We start from the raw sequence: 19,556 nt of genomic DNA on the forward strand, positions 1-19,556 counted from the left end.
ACACACCACGCAACACCACAACAGAAAACAACAAAACAACACAAAAACAAAACAGCATAACACAACAAGAAACAACAACACAAAACAAGACAACAAAACAAGACAAAACACCACAACACAACACAAGACAACAACACAACAAAACAATACAACACAACACAACACACAAAACAACAGCACAAACAACACAAAACACAATAACACAAAGCAACAACACAAAACAAAACACAGCACTAAAAAACAAAATACTACAACAAAACACACCACCAAAACACCACAACACAAAACAAAAATAACACAACAACACTGAAACAACACCACACAAAGCAACACAACACAAAGCAAGAATCAAAACAACAACTCACCACACTATGCAACACACAAAAACAACAACACAACACAATAAAACAAACAACAACAGCACCTCAACAAAACAGCACAAGGACAAAACAAAACAAAAAACACAACACAAAACAAAAGTACAAACACAAAACAACAAAAGGGTTTGGACAACAACGAGTCGATCATAACAGAACTGTCATTAAGTGCCTTTAAATGAAATAATAAAATCATGTGATGGGATTCACACCTTGGGAAGGCTGGGCTTCATCTTATAGTTCTTATTTCTCCTGGGGAAAAAGAAGCATAAATAACAGTGGTTATGATATTCCAGAAGCCTGCTGTATTCATCTGATGACAGTGAAGGCAGAATCTCACATGAGGATGCCATGGGCTCGCTCCAGGAGTTTACTGCTGGTGGAGTTGACGAAGATGCCGTCCTCCTCGCTGAAGGACCCGGCGGAGGACAGTCGGTGCTGTCTCCCAGGACGCCCGTTCCAGCCCTCTCTGACAGGGACAGCAAATACAACATGCATGTTGAACATTCCTCAAACTGCAATGAATGCAAAACCATTTTAATGAAATATCAGACTTGAATGGGTTTTAAAGACATGGTTTGATTAGACATGGTTTTGTATGTATGGATGTACAGGGCTGAGTACGATTTGCTGCATGGACCCAATAGTAATATGGTGGCAATATTCTGTATTACAGGAGGTCACTGGAGCATGTGATCATGAACTGTGAAGAGCAATTACCCATCAGCCTAGGATCTGTCATCCAAATGAGCAAATATCTCCACTCTGACATCACACAGGAAGCAGCTGCTCTTTCCTGGTGTTTTGTGGTCACTTAGTAACCCAAAAAGTGTGTGGGGTTGCAAAAAAGATTATGGGGACTTTACAGCGCAACAAAAGAGCTGTTGTGAGCCACTTGTTCTGGATATCAGGGCTAATCTCAGTGCCATGCAGTCATTAAAGCATGAAGCAGGGAAGGCCGTGGGTCATCCTCCGGGTATCTGTGGAGTCACGGCTCTAACTCTACACCCACACCGAGAACTTAACAAGACATGTGAGTACTGACCAGGGGCTCACTGTACACACTATTTACCGCTCAGAGAAAAAAAAAAAAAAAGTGACTGGACAATACAGTGGGGATTTCAGGAACCTGGCTACTTACAGTAGAAACAACTGATATGCAGGTTCTCCAGGAAAATATCATCAGAGCACTGGCAAAATGTTTCCCAAGACCGCTATGTCATGCGCAAATCTATTGGAATTATTCGTTTTATGTGGGATATAAAATCAGTTGTAAAATATAGCTGCAAGCAGCAATTACGGGGTCAAGCACAAAAACGGCACAATAAGCAAGCCAACACGGCTGTGAGCATCAGACCAACTGCAACAGTGAGCAATTAAAGACCTTTTAAGATCATTCTAGGCAAACGAGCTGAAAAATGATCAAAAATGAGGATTTACTGGTTCATCATTTTCGATCAATAGGTGGCGCTGTGTTCAAATTGTTTTGGTATGGTCAGAGTGGGGTGACAATGACACTTGCAAAGTTTGGTGTCAATATGTCAAAGCATTGCAGAGATACAGCTTAAAGAGTGAGTTTTACATCATGCCTCAAAATCGTTGCTACGGTATATGAAAATTGTTTGACGTATCGACTTGAAATCCATAACTTTTTGTCGCCATGGTCTGAAGATGATACGGTTCGATTTTGGTGAAAATCGGAGCAACGATCTAGGAGGAGTTTGAAAAAGTGTGGTTTTTAAAGAAAAACAATATGGCGGACAGGAAGTTCAGCCGACTATGTCAAATCAAATTTGATATCTATGATCACAGCATGACCCAAGGAATCTACTGAGACCTGTTTCATTACAATCGGTTAATATTGTCAAAGGTTATTAGCATTTTTGTAAATTTTTGTTATAACTTTTGACCACAAGGTGGCGCTGCACCAAAACTTTTTGAGTATTGTAAGGACATGGTGCCAAAGATGCATACCAAGTTTCGTAACGATACACTAATGCGTTCGTAAATTACAGCATTTTAGCACAAAATTCAAAATGGCCGACGGCCAAAATGGCTGATATTTAAAAATTTGCCATCATGCCCTGAATCTAACAAGACCAAATTTATGATTTTTGGACAAAGCCATCAGAAGTTATAAGCAAAAATAGCCATTTTTCATATCTCCGCACCAGTAGGTGGCGCTGCACCAAAACACTGCATGATGCCTCAGGTCATGCTTGTGATGACATGTACCAAGTTTGGTCTGAATATGATAAAGCGTTACGGAGATACAGCCTTACGTCTATTTTCGCAAGCGCAACATTAAACTTGTTCGCGTGTTTTTCAAATACGGTTTGAGGAATCGACTTGAATTCCATAACTTTTTGTCGGCATGATCTGAAGATGATCTGGTTCAATTTTCATGAAAATTGGAGTAATGGTCTAGGAGGAGTTCGAAAAAGTAAAGCTGTGTCCGAAACCGCTCACTCGTTCACTCATTCACTAATCCCTATATAGTGTATGGCATTTGAGTGCACTATATCTGTATGGAGTGAACGAAATGAAGTGAGTGAATTCGGACGCTGACGTATACACTGTGCGTCGGAGATCTCAGAAACGGCTCGACACGCTTTAAAACTATTTTATCCTACATGTTATTTACATTATAAAATAATGTTAATAACAATAACAATCATAATGACTTTATTTTGTAATCATACGTGCCAGCTTTGTAGTTTAATCAATTATGTAATTTGTCATGCTTAATGTGTTCATAATCATTTAATACTATAAAATACTGCAAACAAAAATAAACACATTAACAAGTGTACATAATTTCATGTATTTATCCTTTTTAATAAAGTTGTTAGAAACTCTCACGCTCACAGATTACGTGGTCTTTGAGCGCCCTCAGGCGACCGTTATGATTTGAATACGCTACCTATGATTAACGATTTTTTTTAAATCATCCACTAAATTATCATCTTTTAAAGATTAATGAGTTAACAGTGCCGCAAAATATTAAAACACATTGCTGTTAGTAAAACACATTAAATTGATTCAATGCCTACATAATATATTTTAATAATGAAAATATTTTTTATTAATATAATTTCATTTTTTTTAAATTCATCTATATAATAATGTCCCCCTACATTTTAGTAGGTTTTATTCAAGTAGTGATTAATTAAAAAAAGAAAAGGTTAAAAAAAATGGATTTTGGGAAATAGTGCTTCAGCAAGTGTACATCGAATCTACACTCGAAATCAGAGAGAATTGTGGGTATAAAGTAGTGAACGAATGTAGGGAATGAAGTCGTTCACTCAGAATTCGGACACCACTACAAAATGGCCGACACCCGATATAGTGGACTATATAGTGGATAGGGAGCGGTTTCAGACACAGCTTATGTTTTTAAGAAATTTGTTTCTAGCCCTTACGGTTCAAAAGTTATTAGCATAAACATGAGTGCAACTTTGGACAGCTGGTGGCGCTAGAGGGATTGAGCTAGAGACTCCAAATTTGCTATGGACACAGTTCAGACTGTCCTCTAACTGTGTGCCAAATTTCACAACTTTCCCGCAAGCTGTTCTATGGGCTGCCATAGACTTCAAGAGCGGAAGAAGAAGAAGAAGAAGAAGAATCGAAAATAAAAATAAAAAGAACGCCAACAGATACAATAGGTGCCTCCACACCTTCGGTGCTTGGCCCCTAATTATATATACATATATTACATATATATACACTCAGGGCTGGACATTAACACCTGTCAAACCGCCAAATGTGGGTGTATTTCAGCAGTGGCATGTAACACAGTCACTCCTACTAACCACTTTGGCGGCTTGATTTTTATAATATTTACAATTTTTAATTGTAGTCTTTTAAAAAGGCATTAGAAATAATAAACTAAGTGCAATGTAGTCTTAAAACATAGATTTTTTCTATACATATAGATACCGAAATATCTGAAACACTTTCAATACTCATTTTATGCAAAACAGACACGATACCAGCTGCTCTTTCTCTCTCTCATCTCTCCGACAGCGAGTCGACACACAAACCCGCCTCCCCTCACTCGTTTCATTTGCTTTAGATGAATTTTTTTACTCATTACTCGTTGTGTTTTTAGTTGTGAGGGAAAGATAACCTTGTTCAGCTTCCCAAAGAACCCAGCATTAAGGGAACAGAGGATGCAGTTTGTTTGTACAAGTGTTTGTTTGTTTGTGGCATTTCTGTGACGAATGTTTTATAAACAAGGCCCAGTTCGACGCTAGATCGTTTAAAACTGAAAGATGGAGCTGTCCCAGCGATAAAAGATCCCGGGCATGAGTCGGAAGTAAAACTGCATCAAATGTCTGTGTTTTGTTGGCAATTGGAGTGTAAGTGCATATAATGTAAACAACACGAACGTATAGTGAATCAAAAGTTATCCAGGGATAATGCGATGATGTATTGCTCGTCAGCCTACGGCATGTCTCCAGGAGCTTGACTGTTTCTGGGAAGAAGTGGTACAGCTGTAGCTGTCTTTTATAAAACTAAAGACTCTTCAGAGATATGAAGGATGCAATACTTCTCTATAGGTACTCAAGATTTACATGAGATTGGCAGAAACCGTGTTCGTCATTTCCCCTTTACTGACATTGCATTCTGAATACACAGACATTAATATGGAGTTGGTCCCTCTTTGCAGCTATAACAGCTTCCACTCTTCTGGGAAGGCTTTCCATGAGTGTTTCTGTGGGAATTTTCGCCCATTCATCTAGTTGAGCGTTTCTCACAAATGCTCCACTGGATGAATGGGCATAAATTCCCACAGAAACATTCCAAAATCTTGTGGAAAGCCTTCTCAGAAGAGTGGAAGCCGGTGTTTGAGGAGAAGGCGTGGCTCACAATCTCCATTCCAGTTCATCTCAAAGGTGTTCGACAGGGTTGAGGTCAGGGTTCTGTGCGGGCCAGTCAAGTTCATCCACACCAAACTCATCCATGAGCTTTGTGCATTGGGGCACAGTAATGCTGTCCTTCCCCAAGTTGGAAGCATAGCATTGTCCAAAATGTCTTGGTTTGCTGAAGCATTGAGATTTATTTGCAATCACATTCGTGCATATGTAAATGTGAAACATCTGTGAGGGATACATGACAGGACCGTGGTCGGATGTGAGGCGCTCTTACCGTTGATTGAGCGTGTTGCTTCCCTGCAGATCAGAGAGTGGAGTGCGAGGATTCCTCCTGTTCACACCTGAAACAGATCACAAAGCCTGTACAACCAGACTGCTCCGAGACACATGGGTCATATGGAAAATGAGTGGGAGGTTATGAGAGGACTGTGTAATGGTTCTCATGAGAATAACAGGATAATTAATTCACTGCTATTGATGAAATGAAACGTATGCACATTCAATTAGAGGTGAATTACTTGAAACATGCTTCTGTGAATCACACACACACACAGTGACTGGGTTCAAACATCCACATACAAAAACACCTACATTGTGACTAAAGCTGGGTGATATATTGAAAATCTTGAGTATCTTTAGGTTTGTTGTTAAAAATGACAGACGTTTTCTCTTTTGGTCCAGATCAAAATAACGCAGAGAACCAAACTACAAGTGTGAACGACTTCAAGATTTTTTTAAAAGTCGACATTTATGTGATGAAAGTCGAGTTGACGTTGACTAATTGCTGATGACGTCATTAATGAACAAATAAGTCTGAAAATGAGGACTTCAAAGATTTCTTATGCTGTTGCGCCCTCTATAGGATCAGCGACTAGTCGACGTCAAGCTTAAAGCATCATGGTATAGCATTAAAGTTGACTACTCGGTGCAACCCATAGAGTGAACACACCTTTAAATACATTTAAATTTGAATTAGGGCTGTCAACATTAACGCATGCTGTAAAAAAGCTATAAAAAAAATGAAAAAAGTTTACAAAAAATACAGTTTTCCATTGAAACCGTAATATACTGTAAAAAGAATGCATTCTGGGTAAGATTTGTAATTTTCGAAAGTAGCCTATAGGTTAGGGTTTGTCTCAAAAACGACCCAGAATGCATTATTTTTACAGTATATTACTGTTTCAATGGAAAACGGTATTTTACTTTGTAAAAGTGTTTCATTTTTTACAGCTATTTTTTAGAGTGCGTTTGCGATCAGATCATTTTAAGTCGCTAAACTCCGGCAAAGTTTTCAGTCCAATGATTCAGTAAACGAATTAATTCAAACAATCAGTCAAAAACAGCACTTGTGTAAAGAAAACCAGGCCGATTACATCAGAGATGGCAGAGAGAATAGAGACTCAGTGAATTATTCATTCCAGTGTGTGTTTCGCTTTAAAACACGAGCTTGGTCATATTTTGTGATTGTTTCCGAATTGCGCAAGCATTCACGCATCACGCTGTGTGAAACACAGACTGAACAGAATGTCAAAACATCACACTACTGTATGGTCAAATGATTTGCAAACTACATTTCTTAGCTGGATAAAGCAAACCAGCGTCTCGCTAGTAAAGTTTTGACAGATGAAGATTGCAGTCAAGGTAAAGATTGTGGTGACGTACAGTAAGTATGCGCCAGTCTGTTATATTGATGTGCAGACAAACCATTTAGCGACGCACTGATTGCACACTGTATTTATGCACAGACACATTTCACTACATTCACATTGTTTCCACACACATTCAGGATAATGTCTGGATTTGTAATGTGTATGTTGCTGTGTTTAGTAATTCTGAATGGATCCGTGTACTGTAGTAGGTAAATGCAGTCAGGTCAAGGTGGTTGGTTTAGTATTGTAACTTGACTTGTCAAAAAATGTAAACAAGCTTTTTACATACTTTAAAAAAATAATCATTCATAAAGTTTGAAAAGGTTGAAGCGAATTACAAGAGTGTTCGCAGTGGGCCGTTTACATTAATCTCGTGTCATAAAAGCATTCTTAAACACTTACATGACCGAACGCACGAGCGCTCTCCAGCACTCTTCTTTGTGAGCATTTGAGTGTGCGTTTGAGCCTAGAGCGCCATCTGCTGTCAAAACTAAGTTCAGAATTGATTTGAGAGAAAATATCAGAATCGATCCAGAATCATTTTATCGCGAATCGTGATTCGAGAATCGATGTATTGTTCCAGCCCTATGAATTATGAAAAGTTTTTTTTCTGTAATGTTTGCTTTGTTGTGCACTAATGTAAGAATTATATGGACTCCTTATATCATTTGGTTATTTGGTGTCCTTTTGGAGTCTCCAAAGTCCTTTTTTTTTGGAAAGACACCTAAATTTACCTTGAAAAAAAGCTAAAATACAGTTTTGTGAGAATCGCTCTTCAATCTGATGGCTTACTTTGCTGGATATAGCAAATGATGACAGAATGAACATGTTAAACGAGATAAACGGTGTACACTTAATTTCACGATAAGTGAAATCGCGATTAAACGCACAAAATGGTGCAATTTTTAAAAAAAATTTATCTTTTGACAGCCCTAATTAGAATTTAAGAATTTAGAATTAGAACTTCTCAGTAAATAGAATATATAGAACAGTTGTTCAATTATATCACCCAGCCCTAATAACAGGATTGAATTAAGAAGGAATGTTTCCAACAGGAAGGAATAATAAATCTTTTTTTATTATTATTATTATGTTGTGTTTTGTGTGTATAGCCTATGACCCGAGCTACCTCCATCAAGCAGACCTATTGTGAGCCCGCTGTCCTCGGAGGGCAAGAGAAACGAGTGCATGCTCTGAGCTGGAGAGGTCATGCCGGGGCGGGAGCGCTCAGAACAGGGGCTCCGCTGAGGGGACAGAGGCGGGCTGCCCGAGAAGCATGCATGCTGAACTGAACCCACAGAGAGGGCTGTTAGTGAAAGACAGACGCCCAAAATGACATCATGCAGGAAAGCAAGACAGGTGCAAGATGGATGGGCAGAGACATGAGGGCTTCAGCTCTGAATCCAATCAATGATTCCGTTATATATGTGTGGCTGAAGAGGTATGCGTTTTTTATAACCGCAACTGTAAAATTGAACGGGCTGCTCGACAGAAGCCCTCATGTCCTGGCCCAGGGTGCATGGAGTGAGGAGACGAGATGAAGGAAAGGCAGCCTTACTGTATTTCTCCTCTTTGCACCTCTGCAGGATCTCTAAGCTTCTCTGATGCACAGGGTGATGCAGAAAACTAAAGCTATCCACACTTTTCACAACTGGAGCAGCAGCATCATGCCCTTAGGAAGCCAAAAAAACAAACAACACACACAAGAAAGAGAGAAGAGAGAGAAAAGACAGATTAAATAGGGAGAAATAAGATGTGCTCGTCTACAAGAGTTGTCACGCGAAGCCAGACGTTGACTATCAGCATAAAGTCTGGTTTACATTACATTTGTGTTCACACATCAGATTTGGGCCACAGTGAAATGCAGTGCGTAGGCAACCCATAAGGCAGTGGGCAGCACTCACAGTTCAAACTCACCGCTCTGTGTGAGGCATCGAAGCAGAGATGAACTACTAATGTTCAAACTTGTAATTAAGGAAGAAAGGCATATAGATACTGAAAAGCTAGAGAGCAGAAGCAAGAGGAGCTGGGCTAACATGGTGTGATTCGCTAGCCGAAATACAAAATAGCTCTAATAATTTACTCTAACAAAGTTAAGATGTCTAACACATTCTTGTACACAATAGCAAAATGTGACTGATTGACAAATGATACAGAGCCCTGAAAATTAACAACTGTTAAATGTGAGAAAAGCCTGATATGCCAAAAACCCAAACTGCTGTTTGTAATGCCTGATAAAAAACACCTGTTATAGCAGATCACAAAATAAAAATAAAATAAAATAAAATAAAATAAAATAAAATAAAATAAAAAAGTTTGGGGTCAGTATTTAAAGAATAAAATGTAAAATTAAATTTTGAAAAAAAAAAAATATATATATATATATACACTACCTTTCAAAGGTTTGGGGTCAGTATATTTTTTTATTATTATTTTTTTTTTAAAGAATAAAGTTCACCAAGGACTTATTAAATTGATCAAAAGTGACAGTAAAGATGATTCTAACATCATAAAAGTTTTCCATTTCAAATATACGCTGATATTTTTTACTTTCCTGAAAATAAAAAAGAAAAAAATGTCTAATGACTTCCACAAAAAAAAAAATTATATATATATATATATATATATATATAGTTCACCAAGGACTTTCCTGAAAAAAAATAAAAAATGTATAATAACAAAAATATGAAGTAGCACAACTGTTTTCAACATTGATAATAAGTAAATGTTTCTCAAATACGCATATTAGAAAGATTTCTGAAAGATCATGTGACACTGAAGATGCTGAAAATTCAGCTTTTCCATCACAGAAATAAATTACATTAACAAAACAATTGAAAACAGTTCCTTTACAGTAAATTGTAAAATTTCACAATATTATTACATATTAATATTAAAAATAAAATGTAATATAAAATATAAATGAAGTTAAATTACATTACATTAAATTACTGTCATGATGCCTAGTATACATTACTGTTCAAAAGTTTGGACTTTTGTGTGTGTGTGTGTGTGTGTGTGTGTGTGTGTGTGTGTGTGTGTGTGTGTGTGTGTGTGTGTGTGTGTGTGTGTGTGTGTGTTTACAGTATTATTGATCAAATAAATGTAGCCTTGGTGAGAAGAAGAGACTTCAAAACATTAAAAAAAACACCTCCAAACCTTTGGATGGAAGTATAAACAGCATGTTTCAATGAGAGCATGATACTCTATAACAGCATGATGTGATTTAAGTGATGTGATTTTCAAAAACTGCTAAAGACACCTATATATATATATATATTCCTTGCTACAAGCACTGTGCTGGTGAAGCTGGGACTTTACATACATGCGTACTGTTGCACTCATGTTGATTTGATTGCTTCTACTATTCTCAAAAGCATTTGCTAAATGACTAAATGTACTGTAAATGCTAAGTGTTTTACATACAGTATCAATCATAACTGAAAAAGATGAAAGTTATTTAGAACAGCTTGATGCAATATATAATTTAGAATAAAATGCATTAACTGAAGTATTTTGATGGTTAGAACTACATTGATCAAAGTCAATTTGTATGGTTTGTAATTAGCCACAGAAAAAAAAAAACTGTATTTTTCAGGAATCATTTATTGGTCCAGGAGGGGTCGTGGATTTGGCAGTGTGACATGTACTGCCTGAAGAATCTTCAGTACAAACTCCGGGCATGTGACCGGAAAAAGGTGCATGTAACCGTTTGATTTGACTCACCACTGCGTTTCTCCACATGTCTCTTCCCAGCGTCCCTGAAGGCCACCATGGCTCTGAAGTAAGCCCTGAGTACAGCCCAGCGGAAGGTGGCCACTGGGTCAATACCGATCAGGCCACAGATGAAGGCGTTCTTACTGCTCTTGAGGAGCGCGACGATGTCCGGCCGCATGTGGTCCGTATTCTTCTCTCTGAAGTCCTGAGACAGCAGGTCAAACAGACAGTCAGGTGACTGGACCAACAATACAGGCTCATCTACTCAATGAAGCCAATGAAATATCAGTGAGGAGAGAAAGCATGGCCTGCACAGATCCATTATGTAACATATGAACAAAGGCTTTATATTGTAAATAAGAGGATCAGCTACTCATGACTGTCAAACTCTGCCAAACTTGAGCCAGGTTTACACTGTGTCACTTTTTTTCTTTCTTTTATGATGGTCAAATTGTATGTTATGACATCAGGGACATCTTGGGTAAAAGCCAATGCAGACTGAACTAACATTTAATTCAGAAATTAGCAAAGTCTTGGTGCTGCTGTTGCCAAACTGGAAAACAAAACATTAGGTTTTAAGGTTTTAGCAAAAATGAGTGTGAATTCGGAAGCACATACTACTGTTGCTATTTCTGGCATAGAAAGATAAGGTAAAAATAGTAAGAGTAGTATGCTAGCATGTGGTCCTGAATTCAGCAATGGTGACTGGGATTTTGGCAAGTATGGGCCATACTAGAGAATTAGTGTGAACTGCTGTCCCATAACCAAAAAGCACATTTAAAAAGTATTCAATTTTATTCAATAGTATTATAATACAACACAATAATATTTAAAATATCAGTAAGCTTAATATACACTGAACAAAATTATAAATGCAAGACTTTTTTTATGTGCACTTCTCCTTTGCCGAGATAATCCATCCACCTCACAGGTGTGGCATATCAAGATGCTGATTAGACGGCATGATTAAATAACTGATCCGAGATCACCTTAACAATGTGTTCAAACCATAAAACTGTGTGTAGCTCTATAGAGCACTGACCTTCACTCCATATTTGACTTTCCCTGCATAGTGTTTAATGATGAAGGCCGGCTCCATGACTGCAGGAAACTCAATATAGCCGTTTCCCTCATGCTGCCGCTTGAACTTGTCCAGGAGGGTCTGATTGGTGGCCTGTGGAAAGCTGTAACATACAGAGAGCGCATTAGAGCGGCTGTACAACACTGCAAAAAACCTGCAATATATTGTGATATGAAAACAATTTCAGCAAAAACCAATGTTTTTTTGGTTTCACCAACAAATTACAAGCATAGATAAATACAACAGAACAAAAACGCAAATAAACAGTGCTTTATGTTTTATAGGTGAAGTCTAACAGTATTCAGGTAGAGAAATTGAATAAATCAAATGTAAATAAACACTTCACTGTATAAATTAAATATAATTAATCTTTGTTAAAGCTACAAGTGTGATTTTCTCTTCGTTTTGTTTGATTAACATTAATGACAGACAGCAGCAGAACTATTAGGCAGAATGCACGGATCTAATATAACAATAAGCATGCTTGTTTAAATTCACTTATTGATTTTGATATAATTTTGCGTGTACGTGTCCATTCAAGCACAAAAAGACGAGAAAGAGAACTGAATGTTTGCTTATGAGTGATTCTATAATTGGATACACATTTTGCATTTCAAAAAATTCTTTCCAGTATCTTATTGGAAACATTAAATTTTAATAATTCAGTGTTTGCCAAACACAAGTTAATAGTTTTAATTTTTTTTTTAAATACTACTACTTTTTTTTTTTTTTTTTACTTTTAATGGGGAAAAACTATTTATTTATAGTATTGTTTGTCAACTCTGTTACTGTCAACTCTGTTACATACCGTCAACACTGTTACTCTACCTTGGTAACAGAGTTTGACGATAACAGAATTTTTTTTAGCCAAAACCTAAACGCTAAGAGCACATGGCGCTAATGAAATCAAGGCTTTTAAACAACCCACTGTGTGATCAGTGATAAATTCTGTTTTCCTTTTGATATTGTGGTAACAATTTTGACGTTTTACAAAATAACTCTTGGTGTAAGAACTTTCTATATTAAAATATTTTCTCAGAGAGGGCACACAGACCTTTCAGTGCAACAGATCTTATCAGTGAGGGAAAGTGACATAATTTCCTGTACCTTACTTAGTTATTTCCAGCCAGAGATAATTCCACAAATTTAAAGGCAAAGTATAGTACGGTAACTGAATTGACAAGATTTATGAGATGCACTACCAGTCAAAAGTTTGGAAACATTACTATTTTTTTGTTCATAAGGGCTGCATTTATTTCATAATAAATACAGAAAAAAACAATAATATTGTGAAATATTATTACAATATAAAATTATTATTATGCAAGTCATTTCAGGTCATTATTATGCAATTCTTTTGTCTTCTCAGGTGTAAATGAGCCATTATTCATGATCATTCACGCCTCCATGCATACTGTGTTTCTTGACAAAAAGTGTCTTGCAAAAACTAAATCAATATATTGTTTTATATGAACAAGTAGGCATTATAATTTTTACATAATTTTGAAGCAAAAACTCTAGTCTACAACCTCCAATACCCAGAAGTCTTGTAAACACAGATTTAATATATATTTTTGGACTTATTTCAGTGACTTAATTTTTTTGTTTTTTCAATAACCACGCATAAACGTTATTCCTTCAAAAACACAAACATGTGCATACATGTTCCTCACATATTATTGTAGCCTAGTTTGTGCTGAATACAGTGTAATGACACTTGTGTCATTAATATGTTTATGAACAACTGAAAAAAGCACAAATGTCAGGGCATGTCAAAACTTCTCCAGGCCCCAAATCAGCCTCAGACTCCAGAGGGCCAAAAAGAACAGCATTTATTCAAAATAGAAATCTTTTCTAACAATATAAATCTTTACTATCACTTTTTATCAATTTAACACATCCGTGCTGAATAAAAGTATTAATTTCTTTCAAAAAAAATGAAAGAAAATAAATTACAGACCCCAAACTTTTTCGAACGGTAATGTATATTGTTACAAAAGATTTCTATTTTAAATAAATGCAGATATTTTTTTAACTTTTTATTCATCAAAGAAACCTGAAAAAGTATCACGTTATAAAATAATATTAAGCAGCACAACTGTTTCCAACAATAATTAATAATTAACAACAAAAGTTAATATAGAATTAGGAAAATGGCTATTTAGGGCTTTTATAAATAAAATAGCTGAAATATTACCAAAAGAAAAGTAAAATAAATGATACATGATGGATACAATTCGGACAACAAGAAATCCTGATTTTAAGCTATATGAGAGACTTTTACAGAAAATATATTATTGTTACAGCCTGTAGCATCTTGTGATCCATGAAAAATTATTAAAATAATTAAAATATAACCATTTGAAAAAAATAATCACTTACTCACCAAATGTACCTGCAATTAAAGAATCACCCTAATGCATCTACGTTCACTTGAATGCTTTAAACTCGCTTGAATTTTTAGGACTTAAAACACGTGCAAATGATAAACTTTCACTCTATGATGGCTAAACTTTCCAATTAATCAGCGAATCACGTGCGTTACGAACTGTGGGAACCTGTCCGTGCGGATCACGGAACAACTACAATCCCTACTTATCATCACGGACATGCACATCGCGATGTTTACTTTTTAATTTAAACACTTTGCCTGTTCTGGAAGTTCGCTGAGCTCCCCTAGTGAGAAGCTGAGAGTGAAAGTGATCATCCAGAGAGCATGACTGGAGACAGTATATTATAAACCTGTGCAGTTCCTCTGGCCTTGAGAAGAATGAGAGCTGCTGCCAAAACTTCAGAGAAAAGCAACAGCCACAGGAAGAGGAAGAATGAGACATTAGAGATTTGAGCTATGAGGAACACTGATGTGGAGAGTCAGGTTTCCAGCTATTTTAGGCAGAGAGAACCTTGTTTTTTTTAGGTTACTACCATAATAAGATATTTTTATTTGTTTTACTAGAATTACAGGTAAAACAGTCAAGTATATTTTGTACTTGCATTCAGAAATTCCATGTTGGTCTAAATGGCAATAAATGATACAGTACTTGTATCTCATACTTTCATTGTGAAGCCACTCTGCAGTGTTTCCCCTAGATGTTTAAGAAGTGCACAGTTTAAAAGGGCAGACGTACTTGCATTCTTCGTCCAGTAGGTGGAGCAGTGCTGTGGGCTTCTTGCTGATGAGGTTGATGCAGCTGGTGTTATCGATGTAATCGATGTTATGCCAGGCGATGCCTTCTGCTCGGTACTCTTCCTGTGAGAAATACAAAACAATAGTTATGAGTCGTCGACAAAGACTGACAATTACAGGGTTCCTGATTGTTTACAGGGGTCCTGGATTATGATTTCACTTTTTTAGCTTTAGTTAGTGTGTAATGTTGCTGTTTGAGCATAAACAACATCTGCAAAGTTACGACACTCAAAGTTCAACGCAAAGGGAGATATTTTCTTTTACAGAAATTGCTTTTTAAACGGCTGGTAGGGACTACAACGAGCTTCTTCTCGGGTTAGTGACATCACAAACCCTAATATTTACATAAACTCCACCCCCGAGAACACACAACAAAGGGGGCGGGGCCATGTTGGGCTGCTTTAGAGAAGAGGAAGAGTTGTTGTAGTAGAGTGTTGTTGTCATGCCGTCATTTTACGCCGGACTGCTTCACAAACGAGGGTCAATTCAACACAAAAGATGAACATGACGGCACATGCTAGTGGATGAGTTGAATCAACTCCACAGCAACTACATCAATTTATCCACTAACCATTCAGAAACGTCCTAAAAGTTGTAACTAAGTCTCTCCATCAGTGTCGACTCCGGTTTGAACAATGTAAGGCTGAACACCGTTACTGACAATCCTCATTTTGGCTGCGTGAGATTCTCCAGCTTTGTTGTTGTTGAGCTGTTAAAGCTCCGCCCTCTTCTGGAAAGGGGGCGGGGAGAAGCAGCTCATTTGCATTTAAAGGGACACACAAAAAAGTCTCTCCAGCAGGAGTTATTCTCTATTTCAGTGTCACTGTTTCTGAACCTGAAACGCCTCCACTGTAGTCTTCAGTTTTCTTACGGAACAAACAAATCACAATATTCATCGTTTAAATAATTCCCGCCCAAGGCATATGCAAAATAAAGGGGTGGGGCCTGGTTGAGTTAGTTAGCAGCCTGTTGAAACTCACAGTTAAGGGGCGAGACATTTCCTAAACACGCTCAAAGCACTTGATCAATCACAACACACTGCTCCAGCCGACCAATCAGAGCACATTATTTTTTTCAGAAGGAGGGGCTTCATAGAGTGTTACTGACAGACTGGGAAGAGATGAACTGCAACAATGTCAAAAATGAGAAAAATAATGAACATTCAAACATGAAAACCTGTTCTAATAGAGCCCAAAAACATGAGTTTGTAAAAGGGTCCTCTTCACAATTTGCTCATGTTTCCAGATTTTCATGACCGTGAGAACTGTATCATAACATGTTAGGATGTTTCAATCATCCTTTTATGTTCCAGAATGTTTATCACTAGCAGAGAAACATGAGATGTGTTCGTAATGCAGCAAACGAACATCTCACAAAACCTGTTATAATTATACGGGTAATTCATTTTTGGCCTGCGGCCGAAACAACAAAACAACAGGCTTGCAAAGTGTTTTCATGTTCCTCTGGAGGAGACTTCCTTTCGCCCGTCCGAGGTTTCGTGGTCTTTGCGGTTTAATAATATGAAAGGCATTCTTAACATTTTGTTGCTTTTTTTCTCCTCAACTGTTTCCTTGGATCGCTGGGAAAGTAAATGAAACAATAAAGGATGTAATCCCAGTTGGGGTTCATACAATCAGAGGAATCTCTCTCTTGTTGGCCCATTAAAAGGCAAAAGTATAAAATCAGCAGAACAAAGCAGATGATCTACACTTCTAATCCAACTTCCTGTGTAAGGAAGAGGATTAGAATTACAAGAAACCTTCTGACTATAGATTTTTCATCATGATAATACGGTATAAAGTATAATCCTATTCATGGAAGTGAAGTTTGATAAAGATTGATGATTCTTTTCTCAATGACAGATAAAAGAAAACAATGTTTTGAGCTCATGAATGTCTGTTCATAATGATACACAGAGAAAAAGATTAGTACTTACAGCAATGGGTTTGTTCAAATCCTCAAGCCACAGTATGAGCAATGGTAACAGTAATGCTTGTACTAATAATCTAACCCTCATCTGAAACTTCAGCAACCACATGCACTCTATTTGGCTGATGAAATGCACTCAAATAGCCTCCAAATCAAATAAAATGCATTTACAGCATCTCCATAAATGGCACAATGAAAAAGCCCATTAATGGAGTAATAAAAGTGTGTGTGGTGTTGTGTCTGGCTCCAGCATGGCTGTATTTATGGGCATCAGATGGCAAGGATGCCAGGCGAGACTTTGTTTTCCTGCCTATAATCTAACACTAACCTATGGAAGCTTGTTTCCGCCACTAAATAAAAAATAAAGAAGGTAATTGCAACTTTTTTTCCTCATGGTGTGTTCACACCAGACGCGAATGAAGCGGTAAGCGCGAGTGATTTACATGTTAAGTCAATTCAAAGACGCGAATTGACATCCTGCGGCGCGATTCGCGCAAATGAAGCGGCGCAAATTGAGCGATTCGCGCGAATGACATGACAATCGCGCAAGTTGAAAAATCTGAACTTTGGCGAATTTCCGGGCCGCGTTAACCAATCAGGAGCTTGCTCTAGTAGTGACGTGACGTAGCGAGCTGAGGCAGAAATTCAAAACAACAATGGAGGACAAAATCATCGTCGCTGTACATCTTCATACATTTATAGAAACAGGAATAAAAAGGATCGTGTTTGAAAGAAAGTGAGTGAGGAGGTCGGACAATCTGATAAGTTGTAAAAAACGGTCTTTACTCAATTTGAGCTATATATATATATATATATATATATATATATATATATATATATATATATATATATATATATATATATATATATATATATATATATTTTAAGACTACAAGCCAACTAAAGAGGACCAATTGAGCTTATTCGCTGTAATTTACAATTATTTCCCCACTGACAAGTTGTGTTTATTCAGAGGAAGTGTGCAGAAAGCAGTGGGAGAGTCTGGGACACAAAGGAGCAGGAGAGCCCCTCTCATGACGCGAATTCGCGTCTGTTGTGAAGGGATTTTCACGCGCGAATGAAGCGAGTAAACTCAAAATGTTCAAGCGTCCAACTACGCGCGAATAGCGCTATTTATTCGCGCAAGTCGCGTCTGGTGTGAACGCAGCATCACAATTGCGAGTTTATATCTCGAAATTCTGATTTTATTTTACGTGATTCTGACTTTATTTCACGCAATTCTGACTTTATATCTCGTAATTCTGACTTTATATCTCGCAATTCTGACTTTATATCTCGCAATTCTGACTTTATATCTCGTAATCCTGACATTATTTCACGCAATTCTGGCTTTATATCTCGTAATTCTGACTTTATATCTCGCAATTCCGACTTTACATCTCGCAATCCTGACTTTATTTCATGCAATCCTGACTATATTTCTCACAATTCTGACTTTATATCTCATAATTCTGACTTTATATCTCGCAATCCTGACTTTATATCTCGCAATTCCAACTTTATATCTCGCAATTCCGACTTTATATCTTGCAATCCTGACTATATTTTATGTAATTCTGACTTTATATATCGCAATTCTGACTTTATTTCATGCAATCCTGACTTTATTTTACGTAATTCTGACTTTATATCTCGCAATCCTGACTTTATATCTTGCAATCCTGACTATATTTTATGTAATTCTGACTTTATATATCGCAATTCTGACTTTATTTCATGCAATCCTGACTTTATTTCTCACAATTCTGACTTTATTTTACATAATTCTGACTTTAAATCTCGTAATTCTGACTTTATATCTCGTAATTCTGACTTTATTTTACGTAATTCTGACTTTATAATTCACAATCCTGACTTTATTTTACGTAATTCTGACTTTATAACTCGCAATCCTGACTATATTTCACATAATTCTGACTTTATATCATGCAATTCTGACTTTATAATTCACAATTCTGACTTTATATCTCACAATTCTGACTTTATTTTACGTAATTCTGACTTTATATCTCGCAATCCTGACTTTATATCTTGCAATCCTGACTATATTTTATGTAATTCTGACTTTATATATCGCAATTCTGACTTTATTTCATGCAATCCTGACTTTATTTCTCACAATTCTGACTTTATTTTACATAATTCTGACTTTAAATCTCGTAATTCTGACTTTATATCTCGTAATTCTGACTTTATTTTACGTAATTCTGACTTTATAATTCACAATCCTGACTTTATTTTACGTAATTCTGACTTTATAACTCGCAATCCTGACTATATTTCACATAATTCTGACTTTATATCATGCAATTCTGACTTTATAATTCACAATCCTGACTTTATTTTACGTAATTCTGACTTTATAACTCGCAATCCTGACTATATTTCACATAATTCTGACTTTATATCATGCAATTCTGACTTTATAATTCACAATCCTGACTTTATTTTACGTAATTCTGACTTTATAACTCGCAATCCTGACTATATTTCACATAATTCTGACTTTATATCATGCAATTCTGACTTTATAATTCACAATTCTGACTTTATATCTCACAATTCTGACTTTATAAGAAAAAAAGTCAGAATTTTGAGAAAAAGTCGCAATTACCTTTTTTATATTTTATTTCATGGCAGAAACAAGCTCCCATACTAACCTACTTCTGCTACTAATACAAATACTACAACTGTAGCTTCGTCTGCTATTACTCAATT

General features: G+C 36.7%; 1 protein-coding gene across 9 annotated transcripts in view; it reads right to left on the bottom strand.

Annotated features, from left to right (window-relative positions):
• The window catches only part of myo9aa (myosin IXAa), a 164,762-nt gene that overhangs the window by 33,416 nt on the left and 111,790 nt on the right, over positions 1 to 19,556 (bottom strand). For 5 of the 9 annotated variants that reach the window (XM_048186343.1, XM_048186342.1, XM_048186340.1 and 2 more), the window contains 8 exons: positions 14,830 to 14,951; positions 11,663 to 11,804; positions 10,630 to 10,825; positions 8,462 to 8,575; positions 8,033 to 8,209; positions 5,529 to 5,595; positions 718 to 846; positions 590 to 629 (listed from right to left, as the gene is read on the bottom strand). In XM_048186343.1, the coding sequence (XP_048042300.1) occupies positions 590 to 629; positions 718 to 846; positions 5,529 to 5,595; positions 8,033 to 8,209; positions 8,462 to 8,575; positions 10,630 to 10,825; positions 11,663 to 11,804; positions 14,830 to 14,951 (987 nt within the window). The remainder of the gene's footprint in view (positions 1 to 589; positions 630 to 717; positions 847 to 5,528; positions 5,596 to 8,032; positions 8,210 to 8,461; positions 8,576 to 10,629; positions 10,826 to 11,662; positions 11,805 to 14,829; positions 14,952 to 19,556) is intronic. The other 4 variants (XM_048186346.1, XM_048186345.1, XM_048186341.1 and 1 more) reach the window with 3 other exon arrangements.

The sequence above is a fragment of the Megalobrama amblycephala genome, linkage group LG3 (assembly GCF_018812025.1).
Source record: "Megalobrama amblycephala isolate DHTTF-2021 linkage group LG3, ASM1881202v1, whole genome shotgun sequence".
NCBI lineage: Eukaryota > Metazoa > Chordata > Actinopteri > Cypriniformes > Xenocyprididae > Megalobrama > Megalobrama amblycephala.